Genomic DNA, 15,622 nt, shown 5'->3' on the forward strand with positions numbered 1-15,622 from the left:
ATTCGTACGCTATATAAGCTCTTTACTTACTTACTTGCTTTCAACACTGTGAACCATGCAAGTTTGCTTTCTAGATTACAAAAGTATTGATTTAATGAGAATCTGTAGGCATGGTTCTCTTCTCTTCTAGAGAATAAGTGCCAAAATGTCTTCTCAGGCAATTTTACATCTGGTTCTGCTACCATTTCTACCGGTGTCCTTCAAGGGGTCTATTCTCTTGCCAGATCTATTTTATATTTATGTGCTGCCTCTCATGAAACTTATTAGTTCTGTTGACTGTATGTTTTATGCTAACCATGATGATACTCAACTCATTTTTCAGCTTAATAGAGCCTGAGACTCTTATACTGCTCTTTCAAACTACCTATGTAACATTACTTCATGGATGGACTATAATCGACTCAAAATAAATATGAAAAAACAGAAATTGTTGTCTGCTGCAGGGACCCTTTACTCTGTCCACCTCCTCTGTGGCCTGATTCTTTTGATCTTTTTTGAGCTTCTAAAACATTTGTGAAAAGTCTTGGTATAAGCCTCAATGGCAAGTTAACTATTTACAATCAGGTCTCAACTCTAGTCTACCCCTGGTTCTAATGGATACATAATTGTCATCCCATTCTGCCTCTACTTGTCTAAGAATGTAAGAAACCCATGATTGCTGCCCTGATTGGCAGCAGACTTGATTACTGAAACACCCTTTATTATAGAAACTCTAAATACTTTCTCCAAAGGCAACAATTTGTCCAAAACCAAGCAACGGGGCTAGTAGCCGGTACCGTTCGTTTTTCGTCAACCGCTATCATCCAGAGCAGAACCTCTTTTATAGTACTCTACACTATGCACAAATGTCTGAAGAGCCAAGTCCATGAATTCCTTAAAAAAGCTTTTAAAATACTCCATCTCATTGCTTGTACTCGTCTTCTGTTTTTCTTCTCAGGCAATCCGCCTTCACAAAAGCTACTCTCAGTCTTTTTGGTCACTGCATCTCGTTTATGGAATTCCTTACCTGTAGAAGTAAAAACCATCTCATCCAACACCCTTTTCAGGAAATAAAAAATGTGTTGCTTGATATTTTCTTCTTTTTTCTTGTGATGGTTAATCCTAGTGCCAAGTAACCTTTTGGTGAATGTTGCCCTTCATAAATAGCTTTTAACATTAACATCACATCAACATTATATTAGGAGACAGAGGGCATGCTTTTATGAACATTGGTCCACCTGGGTGGGATTGGAGCTAAATGGGCCAGCATGTATTAAAATAAATGAAATGAGGAATGAGAGAACCAACGTAGAGAGCTCAAACATTAAGAATTGAGTTACGGAAGGGGAGCTAATGAACATCTAGTCCAACAACCTGTTCTTAAGAATAACTTTGGGGTAATGTCATCCATACCTCAGAGGATAACCCACACTGAAGGACACTGTTTCTCGCTATTTCACACATATCGCATGTGCTGAGTTTGAAAACTTGAGCAGCAATAGCATATTCTTCCATGAGAGGCTCCTGTGGAGAATAAAAAACAATAGAAACATAAAGAGTACTTTTCTAAATTGCCCCGGATCACATAGAGAAAATATATGAATCACAAATCATACAAGATGGATTTATAATTGGAACGTATGTGCTTTGGCCACAGTAAAACATGTTCTAATTGTATAGAAAATCTAGTTTATATATACAAATTTCATATCATGTTGACTTTTTGAGAAGTCAGTGGATGAACCAGCATGTTAGAATCTGATTACTGGTATTTAATGTCAAAAGGTTGATGTTGATTACCAGAAACATCTTCTTTATGCAGTGTCAAGCTGCTTTCCTTCCTGTCTCTTCAGAAGCCTACACACTCAGGCCCTCATTACTAGTGTAGCGGTCTTACCAATGCCAAACTCACGGTGGCGGTCCGACTGCCACATAACATCCCTGGCAGTCTCACCACCAGGGAACCACCAGCTCTGCCAGGATCTTGGAACCCGACAGTGTTGCAGTGGCAGAGATTCAAATCTGCCAGGGCAGTGCTGCAAGCAGCACTGTCCTTCAGATTACAACCACGTTCTCTGACAGCCTTTTCATGGCAGTAATACTGCCATGAAAAGGCTGGCAGAGAACAGGTGAAGGGGCCCCATGCACTTGGCATGGACAGTGCTGGGGCCCCCCTGCCCAGCACTGTTGCAATGTTCACTGTCTGAAAAGCACTGGTACACCCTGCTGGCTACAGCATTGCCGCCGGCTCTATTACGAGCCGGAGACAATTTTGTAGTCTGTTTCCTGCTAGGCCAGGGGGTGAAAATTTAGGTTGCCACCGAAACTCCTAATGACTCTTAGTGACTCTGGCGGGGAGGTTGCCGCATAAGTGGCGGACATCCTGTCGGAAGTTTGGCAGATGGAGATTTCCGTCTGCCAAACTCTTAATGAGGCCCTTAGTCACTGATTAGAGACTTTGGGCCTGGTTTATAGTTTGGCAGATGGGTTACTCCATCACAAAAGTGAGAGATATCCGGTCCGCCGTATTACGATTTCCATAGGCTATAATGGAATTGTAATATGGCGAATGGGATATTCGTCATGTTTGTGACTAAGGTGGTCATTCTGACCCTGGCGGTCTTTGACCGCCAGGGCGGAGGACCGCGGGAGCACCGCCGACAGGCCGGCGGTGCTCCAATGGGGATTCCGACCGCGGCGGTAAAGCCGCGGTCGGACCGGCACCACTGGCGGGGTCCCGCCAGTGTACCGCCGCCCCATTGAATCCTCCGCGGCGGCGCAGCTTGCTGCACCGCCGCGGGGATTCCGACCCCCCCCTACCGCCATCCAGATCCCGGCGGTCGGACCGCCGAGATCCGGATGGCGGTAGGGGGGGTCGCGGGGCCCCTGGGGGCCCCTGCAGTGCCCATGCCACTGGCATGGGCATTGCAGGGGCCCCCGTAAGAGGGCCCCTACATGTATTTCACTGTCTGCTGCGCAGACAGTGAAATACGCGACGGGTGCAACTGCACCCGTCGCACAGCTTCCACTCCGCCGGCTCGATTCCGAGCCGGCTTCATCGTGGAAGCCTCTTTCCCGCTGGGCTGGCTGGCGGTCTGAAGGCGACCGCCCGCCAGCCCAGCGGGAAAGTCAGAATTACCGCCGCGGTCTTTCGACCGCGGAACGGTAACCTGACGGCGGGACTTTGGCGGGCGGCCTCCGCCGCCCGCCAAGGTCAGAATGAGGGCCTAAGTAACTTCATCCGCCAAACTCTAAATCAGGCCTTTTGTCATCTGTAGTAAGTCGTATTAAAATCAGCATTTAGAAAGTGTGCTGACTTTTGTATTAATGTTTTTAATTGTTTAGAGGTGTAATCTATGATATAAGAAACATTAAAAACATATATTTTCACTTGTGTAATAATTAAGGGTCAGCTGTACTAACATACTGGTCTTAAGAAATGGTCGCAAAATGTGTACCAACTTTTCGCAAGCAGTATTTTATTTTGTGAACCAACCTATGTACTAATAGGTCAATTCACAAAATAAGAAATTGCAGGGGGTAGCAGAATGACCTGCCTAATTATTATTCATTAGACATGCTGCAATTCATGACCTCCTTGTATTGGCTACTATCACTGCGTGGTGGCCTGCAATAGACAGTAGACCACCATTCCTGTGATTGCATTCCAGGTCAGAAAACATTTTGCTTTGGAAGCCACCCGAGTTTCTTAAAGAAATGGGGTTGCTCCATAAAAAAAGCAAAAAACAAGTTTCCATTTTGGGAAAATTCAATGAAAGTACACATAGGTCCCCTGGACCACAACCTAATCCCTTTGAAGCTCTTCCCTCATTCTCAAAGGGGAAGGAGTGGCAGCTTCAAGGGGACCCTTTCTCGTTTAAGAATCAAGTACTCCACTAACTTGAGATTCGGTAACTGATCTCTGTAACCAAAATTACAGTCACAAACCATTAATACATAGGTTACTGCATCCCATCACAACTTTGAATGAACACCCTAAGATACTCCTTCCACATTTTGTGACTCAGTAATGATTTAGGAACCCATTTTGCGATTCGGAAAAACTTCTGATAAACACCAAATGAAGACACAAACTCTGTATTTTACCTAACCATAGGGTCTACAACCTCAAAATCCCTTTGCACATCCGGCCTTTAACTTGCAATGAGCATTATGCAATTAAAAATACACTCAGAGTTGTGGCCATGGCTGCTCGATTCACATACCTTTTTATGAGGGTAAGTGTGATCTACTACTGACTTTCTCCTGAATTTCCAAGGACATGTTGGTCCACCAAGGGCAAAAGTTGGTAATTCGAGCACAGATTTCCCCAACCATCAAGGTTTTATTCTGTTCCTAAGTGAATCTCTATGTACACCAGGCTCAGTCTGCTACTATCTTTTAAGAGGCTATTGATGTGGAAACAGAAAACGAGGGAGGAATTTTCTGAGAAGATCCAAAATAATGATAAGGAAATATTTTATTTAACATAGTTATGGGGTCCACAGCAAGGTCAGTCATATTTTCAGTTCAGCACACAAACTGTCTTTTGGGATGATTTATCCTATAACACAACTACTGACTAATAGGACAGTCTGCTTTAGACTAAGACTACTTACTTATAACGCTATAGGGCCAAATGTACGAATATCTGGTTGCAAAATACAGGTCTTAAATTTTAATCAGTAGTTTTGCAGACAGTGAATATATTTAAAACGGACCTAGGTACTAATAGGTTGGTTCTTTAAAATCTGAGTAATAGTAGTTTGCAGTCCAGCCTACCTCATGGATATTGATGAGGTAGGTTGCAAATTGCAACTCACTATGATTGGAGGCCATCACAGGCATGATAGCCTGCTGCAGATAGCAGACCTCATGTCTGTTAAATGCAGTTTGCTTTCTTTAAAGGAAAGTGGACTGCGTTTAAAAAGAAAAGTTTACTTTTTTTGTTTGCTTAAGAGTTAGCACTGGTCCTGTGGCCCACGACCTACTCTTCATCAAACGTTTAGTTTTTTATTTTTTATTTTTACATTCACAACGGGCAAGAGGCAGGAAAGGGACCCCTTCCCTTTTGCGAATGCATTATCATCTCCAGTAAAATGTTTAGCGAACAATTTTTGTACACAAAACAATTATAAATAAGATATTAATTCGATATTTGTAAGGGATGCCTAAAACACACCCCTTCCAGATGTCAAATCAGTATCTATGTGCAATCAAATTTTGGCAGTCAGGAAATATTTTCTGTGCCCTAAAAGGGGATTAGTACATAAGAAAAAACATCTTAACAGTCACACATGCTTAGCTGGAGAGTTTTGTTAAAGTGCTTACTGCATCTTACCCTAAACAGTTTGACAGGCCTCTGAGGCCACCTAAGCCCTTGTCAGCATTAAGACATGCCTAGAATAGTAACACATAAAGCGTAACCTTTTTTATGGAGCATATGATACTGGGGCCTTGTTGGCAAGCCTTAGCCTACAACAGAAGCATAAAGTCCTGATACATAAACAGAAACAAGCAGTGGCAAAGCTAATGCATCTGGCTTTAATTTTTATCTCTAACTAAAATAAATTGCTTATTGCATACAATGCACCTATGAGATAAGAAATGTAATGTTTGATGATGCAGTGTACTTTTGAGATGTAAAATAGTCCCTCATGCATTCCAGTGAAAGCCGTCCATATGGGGTGGAAAGATACACAAACACCCAATAGCAATAGATGTGAGATGAATACTCCTCTGGGTGAAGCCAAAGCCCACTCTGTGTATATTTTAAGAATTGGTCTTGCAAACAACTGTGCTATCAAATCATTGACATTTCATAGTATGCCTATGTTCACGTATATACTATTTACTCGTTACCTTTGTGTAGTGGAATTGCATTGGGTCATCTGTGGAAAGAGAAACCATGAGGCCTTTCTCGTGGAAATCCAGCAATGGATTCTTAGCATATTCCAGAAACAGGCTGTTGTTACTCAGCGGGGACATAGCAATTGGGATTTTGCAGAGAACGTACAGGTACTGCAGGACTGGACTCTATAAATGAAACAAAAAATTACTTTACGTCATAGAAGGAAAGCAATAGGTATGGACTACCAAATGTAACCACAATCTCTAATTTTTGTTTCTTTTTCTTTGAGTGACAGATCATATATGTTTTTGAATATAATATTTTCAACATTTTCAACAACCGATATTAAGTGAAATGGCCTAAGGTTTACTCTGAATTAGAACAGCATTCCTACATTACCCAGTGCTTTTTAAAAAAAAAAAATAAGTGCGGGTGCCCAAAACTGTGCTTAGAAGCTCGAGTCCAGCGATATTAAATGTCAGCGCTTGGAATATCAAGACTGTGTAGTTTTAAATCCACCTTGGGCTTCTTAAACCCACTACCAGACACTCCTTACCGCTTTATCTTACTCTTTCAGGTTCCTGCTTCCTCCTTTTATAGCAGTTTTTCCGCCTTTTTCCTCCTCCTTCTTTCCTCTTTGTGTGGTTTCCCCTCTCTTTCCTTCCGTAAATATCAGATGCAGAAAAATGACTGCCGGTCCCCACAAATGAGTGCCACTGGACCCCACCGGTAACGACTGGCTCATATTAAACACTATCATTTATTTCAGCACTTTCAAAGCCTACTCTAAGCAAAAGGAGACACACCATTGTTTACACTGGGCCTCAATAGGCTTTGCAGGATTAGTGTCAACATTTCTGACGCTAATCATGCAAAGCTCTGAACTAGCATCAAACATTTTGGCGCTAGTTCCTTAACTACCACCATAGTTTGACGTATCTTAGATACAGCACACACATGGTGGGGTTAGGGGGGCACTAAGAGGTACAAGAACAATTGCGCTGCACTAGGTAAATCTGGCCCTAAATGTTATCAGACCACTGGAATGTTGATGCCCACTGAAGACAATGGAGGGCCTCAGAGTTGCAGGCAAGCGTATACAACAGAAACAAGCACATTTACCAAAACATGAGGCAGAAGGGCTATAATGCTACTAGATCATTCCACCCAATACAGGGAAGAATTTTCTAAAGTAAACAGGAAGAAACAGAAAGGCAACAATTAGAATATTGGAGCAGGCATTTGTGCCAGCCGTTATTGGCCTTCTACCACTCCATTGCCTTGAGTGGAACATCTGCAATATAATTGTTCTAATGCAATTTGCTGAGATAAACAAGTTTGCTGAGGGGGAGAAATTAGGTTTTTGGTTGGGAGAGGCATGCTCCCTTCCAAACAGGAACCACAATCCTAGTGAGGGTGAGTCACAGCTACACCCTAAATTAACCTGTGCTCCCCATTTGGTAGCTTAGCACAGAGCAGTCAGGCTTAACTTAAGAGGAAATGTGTAAACTATTTGTGCAGCCCCTCAAACAGTAAAACAGTGAAAACACCGCAAAAAGATACCACACCTGGTTAGAAAAATAGAACTTGATTTAATAAATAAAACAAGATCAAAACAACAAAAATGCAATAAGAACTTGAGCTATGAATTTGTAAACAATAAACTGTAGAAAACAGCTTAGAAGCAAAAAGCGCCAACCAGAGATATGTAGTCGCACTGGCCTGGGTTAGAGTCAAAAGTTCAGGCCAGCCGTGATGGAGTGAGGGCAGGTTCCAAGGAATCAGTTAGGCCCGCTGAACAAAAGTACCTTAATCCTGGATACGTCGATGTCAAAGATGCGAGGAGCAGGCTGAAGTGATGCGTTGGTCCTGCTTCCTGCAATGGAGGCAATGCGTCCATCTTTCCTATGTAGCACTGAAGATGTGGTGATTTTCTCCACACAACAGCAGTGATGCATTGGGTCTGAGATGCAGCAGTTCAAAAGGTGATACGCCAAGGTTGATCTGTACAGGAGAGGCGATGCGTTGACTCTGATCCACGCAGAGATGCCAATGCACCGGTTCCAATTTACGTAAAAGGGGCGATGCACTGGTTTTGATCTGTGCAATGGCGGCGATGCATCATTTCGGCTGCAGCAAACACCTTAAGTCCACTTCCAAGGGTCCAGGACTGGGGTAGCACCATTTGGCAGGGCAGATTCACAGATGGCAGAGTCCAAGTGTAGATTTAGATGAGTTGGAAGTCTTTTTATGTCTCTGAGTCTTCAGAAAAAAGGGGACCAGTCAGGGTACCAGTCAGCTGGCCCTTGGAGTCACTCTGAGTTTAATGTTTAAATAAAGTAGGTCCAGGCCTTCTCACCCAGGCAGGGAGGGCAGTAGGCAGCAGATCAGTGCAGCAAAAAAAACAGTTCTTCCAGAGCAGCAGTACAGCAGATTGGCAATCCTTCAGCAGCAGAACTGCTATTTTTCCTGGCAGGATATCCTCAGGTCCAGAAATGTACTGAAGTGGTAGGGTCTGAGTCCCAGTTCTTAAACCTGGTGGTGCCTTTGATGGGGGAGACTTCAATGGAGTCATTGAAGTGCACAGAGGTCCTCCCTTTCTGCCCTTGCTCCAGATTCACTGCGGGGGGAGGATGCAGCCCTTTGTCTGGGGACAGGACACAGCCTATTAAGGTGTAAGTGTGAGGCTGTGGCCTGCTCCTCCCTCCAAACCTGTCCTGATGACCTATTAGGGATAATCAAGGCCATTGTAAGTTCCCATTGTGTGTGGCTCTGTAGAGAGAATACACAAAGCCCAGCTGTCGCTACCCCAGGCAAGTGATCAGAGACAGGCACACAGGGCTAAGAGCAGGAAAATGCCAACTTTCTAAAAGTGGCATTTTTAAAATTGTAACACATAATCTTACATGAAAAAAAGGGTTTCTCATTACTATTCTATAGGTACTAAACGTGACAGTTCTACCTCCTCCCAATCAGGAATTACAGCTTATTACATGTAATAAGGAATCCCCAATGTTATCTTATAAGAGGGGTAGGCTTCAGACTACTAAAAAATGAATTTGAGAGGACATGTAAAACCTAAATGTATATGTCCTACCTTTTGATTACACAGCACCCTGCCCTATGAGCCACCTAGGACCTACCATAGGGGTGACATATGTAATAAAAGGGGAGTTCAAGGCTTGGCAAGGGGTTTTAAATGCCAAGTCAGCATGGCAGTGTGACACTGCATTCAGGCTGCAATGGCAGGCCTGGGACATGTTTACAGGGCTACTTAAGTAGGTGCTACAATCAGTGCTGCAGGCCCACTAGTAGCATTTAATATGCAGGCCCTGGGCACATGTAGCGCACTCTACTAGGTACTTCTAAGTAAATTAAATAAACCAATTAGGTATATACCAATCAAACCAGGCTTGTTTAAGGAGAGAGCACAAGCACTTTTGTACTGCTTAGAAGTGGTAAAGTGCAGAGAGTTGTAAGGCCAACAAATACAAGTTCAGCACAAAGTAGAAGGAAAAGGGCAAAATGTTTGGGGAAGACCACTCTAAGGCTGACAGGTCTAACAGGGTTCCTTTGGTTATCTCTGATAGATAGTCAAGAGCTGCAAGTCAATACCCAGAGAATATGTGTGAATAATTATGTTCAAATGTATGCTACATCAGTAACATATTGAAGGCATTTAAACCTTAAAGCTTCACGCCACATGTAAAGTAAAATAATGGAAATGTAATATGAAAAATTAGAGAAAAGACTCAAAATGGAAACAGAAATGTTTCCATGTAACCAAACAGGTAAAAAAAATAAACTGTTCAACAGTAAGAAGCAGAAGTGGCTGTAGACTATGTGTGATGAATCAAGGCATTTTGCACTTTGAGGTGATGTCAAAGCCATATGCAAATCAAGCCAACAGAAGGTTTGGACCACAGACTCAAAGAATTCCAAAATATGGGTCTGAAAGTAGTTGAGGTATCTTCTGCAAATTTAGCCAGCAAAAGTCCAGATTTTGAAATGGTAAAACCAGCATTACTAGAATCCTGTTGTTTTGTGGAGTAATCACTCTTTCTAGCAAACTCATTTGACTTTGTATAGTTCGTCAGTGGTCTGCAATCTCTGTGATTTCAGGGTCTTTGCAGTTTTTTAACCCAGGATTTCATAAAATAGGATTGTCAAGAAAACATTCTTCTCAACAGAAAAGGTTCCAAATATTTTTGTGAGCCAGGTCATAAAATTGCTCTTCTAGTACTGGAAAAAAATCAGAGTGGGCAACAAGTCCTCCAGTGTTCCTCTGGCATGTGGTAGAAGGGTTACAATTTTATACAGATGGAAATGCCCAGAAAAAAGTGTGTTCATGCGCTAAAAGAGGAAAAAAGATGCCATTCTTATAAGGATATCATGTTATGAGTTTAGGCTGTTTGCTAAATTTAATTGGATAACTGGCTTAGCGCAAATGAGATGGAAGCACTTTCCAGACTTTGGTAGTTATAATGGAATAAGTGCAACCACCTATGCATGCCTTCTGAAACCTTGAAACTGTCAAGAAGTTGCAGTGGCCATGTGCAAAGTGAAGTGGGAATTCATGTTGCTAGTACAGGAGTACAGAGTCTCGTGTCGAAGGCACCAGGCTTTGAAGATTGGGAGGCAACTGAAAGGCTTCCGTTCCAATGGAAGTAAGGTGAAGCTTTCACTTCCGTGTGTGCTTTTTATGGACTATAATGAGGATTACATATATTGTATGATCCCCGTGACACCTTGGCTCAACCTTTTTGGGACTCACAAGTAATGATCTGAGTTTGACCACAGGATAGTACAACTCATAGATACAATTGTTTTGACCCTATGCCTCTTAACTGTGCTCATTGTAAATTATTAACAAATTGTGTTTGATATTCATGATATGGAGATGTACACCTTACATGCAGTCTATTTTTTACTTTATATGTTTTGCATTTATTAAGATTAGCAGATATTCCTACTACTATTTTGCAAAGGAAGCAGTTGAAATATTTTTATTTAAGGGAACGTTTGTGAGTGTAAAATACACTGTGCATCATAAATGATGATTAGATAACAAGAGGATGTTGCAGTGTTTGAGGGGGCCACCAATCAGTTGACTTAACAGATGACTAATTCTGTTTTGTTGGTGTTCAGCCAAAGTCAATTACAGCCCATCCACTCTGCAACAGTGTGCTTGCAGTCCTTCAACTGGAACTGTAGAAAAAATTGGTCACTATCCCATCATAGAATCAGTTGTAATTCAGCAGTTTAGGCATCAACACGCAGATTGAAAGAATGAATTAGGGCACTGAGAGGAAAGACATATATGTTGAGCAGATTTGGGCAGTGGGCATCATTGAAAGAAGAGCTGAAAAAAGCCAAAGAGAAAGCTTGAGAGCGGCCTTCTAGAAAGAATGAAAGCCTGTGTAAAGCAGGCCTTTCACATCTAGTGTACAGATTAAAGGCCTCATTACAAGTGCAGCATTCCGAGGACCACCAAACTTGCATTGATGGTCAGACCGCCGCAACTTTGGTGGTCCGACCGCCCATTTACAACCCTGGCGGCCGGCGCCAGGGGATTGGAGTCCTCGCCGGGAACATGGTTTCGGATGGCATGACGGCAGTCAGGCTTGCAATCAGCCAAGGCAGAGCTAAACTCAGCACCGCCTGGCTAAGTACAACCCCTCTTTTCCCCAGTCTTTTCATGGCAGGAACCCCACTATGAATAGAATCGTGGAAAGCCAGTGCCAGAGGCCATAGTGGGCCCCCCTGCCCAGCACCACAGGAATGCACACTGTCTGCTTTGTAGATAGTGTGCAATTTGAGAGTGCTGGAGTGTTAGGATATTGGCCTTGGCTCCATTAAAGGAGCTGAGACCAATATCCTAAAAGTGTTCCTGCTGGTCAGCCCGGTGGGAACGCATATTGCAATGTTCCCGCCAGTCAGCCCGGTGGCAACATTGTAATACGCTTGGGGGAACATCACCGCTATGGCAGTGGCATCCTCCCCATGAGTTTGCCAGTCTCATGGTGGGACCTCCAAACTTGTAATGAGGCCCTGAGACGTCTGAACAGGATAGCTTGAGAGACCATGTCAAAGGCCAATGAGAGGTCTTAGGAAATGACAGAAGTTTGCCTCTGAAATCAAGCAACATACGTATAAAATTATTAGCAAAGACAACAAAAGTTATAGGCCCTCATTTCGACCTCGGCGGTCTTTTTCAAAGACCGCCGAGGAACCGCTGTGCTGAAGACCGCCAGTGCAGGCGGTTTTCCGCACAGCGTATTATGACTGCTGGCAGCCCTCTGTCCTTTTTCGGACAGAGAGCCGCCAGCAGCCATACTGGCAGTCGGCGGGGAAGTGGAGGTTGCTCCACCTCCACCGCCCCGTCATCAGAACACCGCCCACCGAATCATGTCCCATGATTCGGTATGGCGTGTTCTGGTGACGGGGAGCTGGCAGTGGAGCAGCCCCCATGGATCCCGTCCCCTCCCGGAGGATCAACGGACAAAGTAAGTTGATCGTCCGTTAGGGGAGAGGGGTAGGGGGGTGTTGTGTGTTGTGTGCATGCATGGGGGTGTGTGTGAGTATGCAGAGGGGATGTGTGAGTGCATGTATGCATGCGTGGGGGGTGTTGTGTGTATGGGAAATGTGTGCGGGTCGGTCTGTGTGCATGTCTGTGTGTATGTGTGTGGGTATGTGTTGTTGCAGTGTATGTGTGCGTGTAGGGGTGTGTGTCTGTGCATGTTGGGGGTGGAGGTGGGGAAGAGGTGTGTGTCTGTGCATGTTGGGGGTGGGGTGGGGAGGGGATATGTGTCTGTGCATGTTGGGGGTAGGGGTGGGGAGGGGGGTCCTGCCACCTTTGGGGGTTGGGAGGTGTGGGGGGAAGACTCGGGTGGGGAAGGGGGGGAGAGACCCCTATTAGTGCCAGGGAAGGAATTCCCTGTCACTGATAGTGCCTACCGCCATGGATTTCGTGGATGCAGGGTCGTGATACCGCCAGCAGTCTGGTGACGGTCGCCGGGCTGGAGACCGAAGTCTCCAGCCCAGCGGTCATCACCACCCTGGCGGTCGGAGTGGAGAAGTGGCGGATGACCATGGCGGGAACCGCCATGGTCATAATTCAATTTTTTTTTCGCCGGCCTGTTGGCGGTATTACCGCTACTTCTCCCCCGTCCGCCAGGGTTGTAATGAGGGCCATAGTGTCAAACTGAGGACGAACCTCAAATTGTTGAATGTTGAAAATGTTACTAATTTCTCCTGATTAATTATCCTGTTGGGGACCTTTGAAGAACATCACAATAATGAAACTGGTCTGTAGTTGAGAAGTAGGATGTTCAGTTTTTTTTTTGTAAGATATTTTTATTGCATTATTTTCATCAGGTTGCAGAGTTGCACATTAACCGGCCATTCAGCATGCTTTCATTCCACTTTTCTGTGAATTGCAAATGTATCTCTAGGAAGGCAAAACATATCATGTCTCAATGTGTAACATGAGAGTACATGTCCTACACAAAGGTAAGTAGCTTTCTTAGCATTATGCAAGTTTGGCACTTAGATAAGACGAAGTACATTTTTGGGGGGTCTCCCCATCGCTTTTGTTGCATGCATTTGTTTTGCAGTTATATGATTCATCACAAAATGTGACTAATTTCTAGCCTCCTTCACAGCGGGCATTCATCTGGAGAGAACCTTAATGCCCTGAGTAACTCATGACATAGGTGGTCATTCGGAACATGGCGGGAAACACCGCACTACCGGCGGTGGCGTTAACTACCGCTAACAGGCTGGCGGTCCGGTTTGCCAAATAATTAAACCAATGAGAAACAAGTAGCGGGCCATCCACTCACCGCCATTTTGGTAGTCCTGACGATGACAGGGGAGGCCGCCCTCAGGCCGCCGGAAAGTCCCTATCCGCCCACCAAATTATGAAACACCACACTGCCATCAGTTCTGGGGCAGGAACCACTGCCAGGCAAAGCGTGGTGGAAATGACCCATATAAAGGGAAACATTCACCGGAGGCACACAGAACACGCTGATGCAGACTTGGAGTGAGAGTTGGAAATAATCCCAGTGCTTCTCCTTGCCATATTTCTCCAGGACCGTTACCGACGACGACGACGGTAAGTACCGCAGCCTAGTACATATGGGAAGAAAGGGTACAGTTACACACCCACCCACACTGCAACACACTCCCAACCCCTCCCACCATCCCAAGCCATACATACCATAACAAGATGTAGTTACCAGACATAAGCCAAAAAAATACCTGCACCAATGCTCCCACCTGTGCACACCACACCCCCACAGTGAAACACTGCACAACATCTCTATATTGTGCCAAAAGCGCTGCTGGGCACTAAAATTAAATTTTAACAAAGAAATATGAATGTTCAAACAAGGCCATTGGCCAGTCCATTTCAATGTCCTGGAAGGGCAAATATAGGCCACACTTGACCCCTACAATGGTAACGGAAACTTCCCTGAGAAGGGGCATCCAAGGGACAGCCAGGCACCTCAGGGAACAGGGGCAGGGGGTGGCCGGGTGGGGACCCAGGTCTTGAAGGGAGGGTTTGGGTTTAGGAGGTGGAGGTGAAGAGGGTTTGGGCTTGCCCTTTGAAGGAGGGGGAGTGGGCCTGGACCGTGGGGAGGCAGCGGGACCTGGAGCAACATGGGGCTTCTTCCTCCCTGGGGAAGGGGCATGGGAATGGGAAGAGCGGACTGGGGCAGACTTAGACGAGGAAGAAGTGGACTGGGCTAGGGCATGAGAGCATTTAGGGACAAGACGGGGTAGGCCAGTGGGTTCAAACAGGTCAACCCGGGAGAGTGGAGGTTGAGGGAGTGGTGGTACGAGGTGTAGGTGTGCTGGAGGTGGATGCAGGTTCCTGTTTAGTATGCTTATGTATGGTGGATGTGTGTGGTGTGGATGAGTGTGAACGTTTGAGTGTTTTGGGAGGAGGGGGGTGGACACTATGGGAGAAGACAGGCTGCCAGTGTAGATGGATGTTGTGTGGGTGTCTGCAGGTCTGGTGAGTGTGCCGCAAGTGTCTGTGAATGTAGTTGTGGTGAGTGCAGGTGTGGTGTCTGGGGTGCATGACTGGACGTCAGCTGTTGTGGTGACTGCAAGAATGGGAACAGCAGCAGTGACTTAGGGTGCAGTGCATGCGGGTGTGCATGGTGAGGTGACAGACAGGGAGGAGGGGGAGGCTGACACTGTGGGGGATGTGGATGTTGTTGTGTGTGCTTTGGTATGTTGGGTGTGTGCCTGCCTGTGGTGGGAAGTATGGTGCCTGCGTTTCTCTGTGTGCTTCTTGTGTGTTGATCTGTGTGCATGGCTGTCTGTATGTGTGCTTGGGATGGGTGAAGGGAGTGGGGTGCTGGAAGGGGTAGAGGTGGTGGGAGAGGGGACGGAAAGACAAGGGACACTGGCTGCCATCAAAAAGGGGGCCAGAGCATGAAAAAAGATCTCTGTAGGCCAGACATGGCACAGTGAATGCCTTACAGGAACGCATTGCATTGCTGCATCTGGGATGCTAGGCCCTGGATGGCATTCACAATGTTTGTCTGCCTACAGAGATGGTTCTCAGGAGGACAATAGCTTCCTCCATGAGGGCAGCAGTGCTGACTGGGGTAGGGGATGAGGTGCCTGGGGCGAAGGAGACACCCACCCTCCTGGGTGAGCAGGCACGGGCAACTGGGTGGGGAGCAACTGGGAGGGCGGTGATGGTATGTGGGGTGGCGGGAGATGAAAAAGAGTGGGTGGGCCCAGTAGGGTCTGCCACCACCAGGGAGCTGC

The 15,622-nt window shown here is 45.4% G+C and overlaps 1 protein-coding gene across 1 annotated transcript in view; it reads right to left on the reverse strand.

Moving 5' to 3' along the window:
- Positions 1-15,622, reverse strand: part of LOC138299976 (AMP deaminase 1-like) — a 342,156-nt gene that overhangs the window by 25,464 nt on the left and 301,070 nt on the right. Inside the window, exons 13-14 of the mRNA XM_069238734.1 lie at positions 5,842-6,015; positions 1,393-1,503 (exon numbers count right to left, since the gene is read on the reverse strand). Coding sequence (XP_069094835.1) covers positions 1,393-1,503; positions 5,842-6,015 — 285 coding nt within the window. The remainder of the gene's footprint in view (positions 1-1,392; positions 1,504-5,841; positions 6,016-15,622) is intronic.

This window comes from Pleurodeles waltl, chromosome 6, assembly GCF_031143425.1.
Source record: "Pleurodeles waltl isolate 20211129_DDA chromosome 6, aPleWal1.hap1.20221129, whole genome shotgun sequence".
In the NCBI taxonomy this organism is placed as follows: Eukaryota; Metazoa; Chordata; class Amphibia; order Caudata; family Salamandridae; genus Pleurodeles; species Pleurodeles waltl.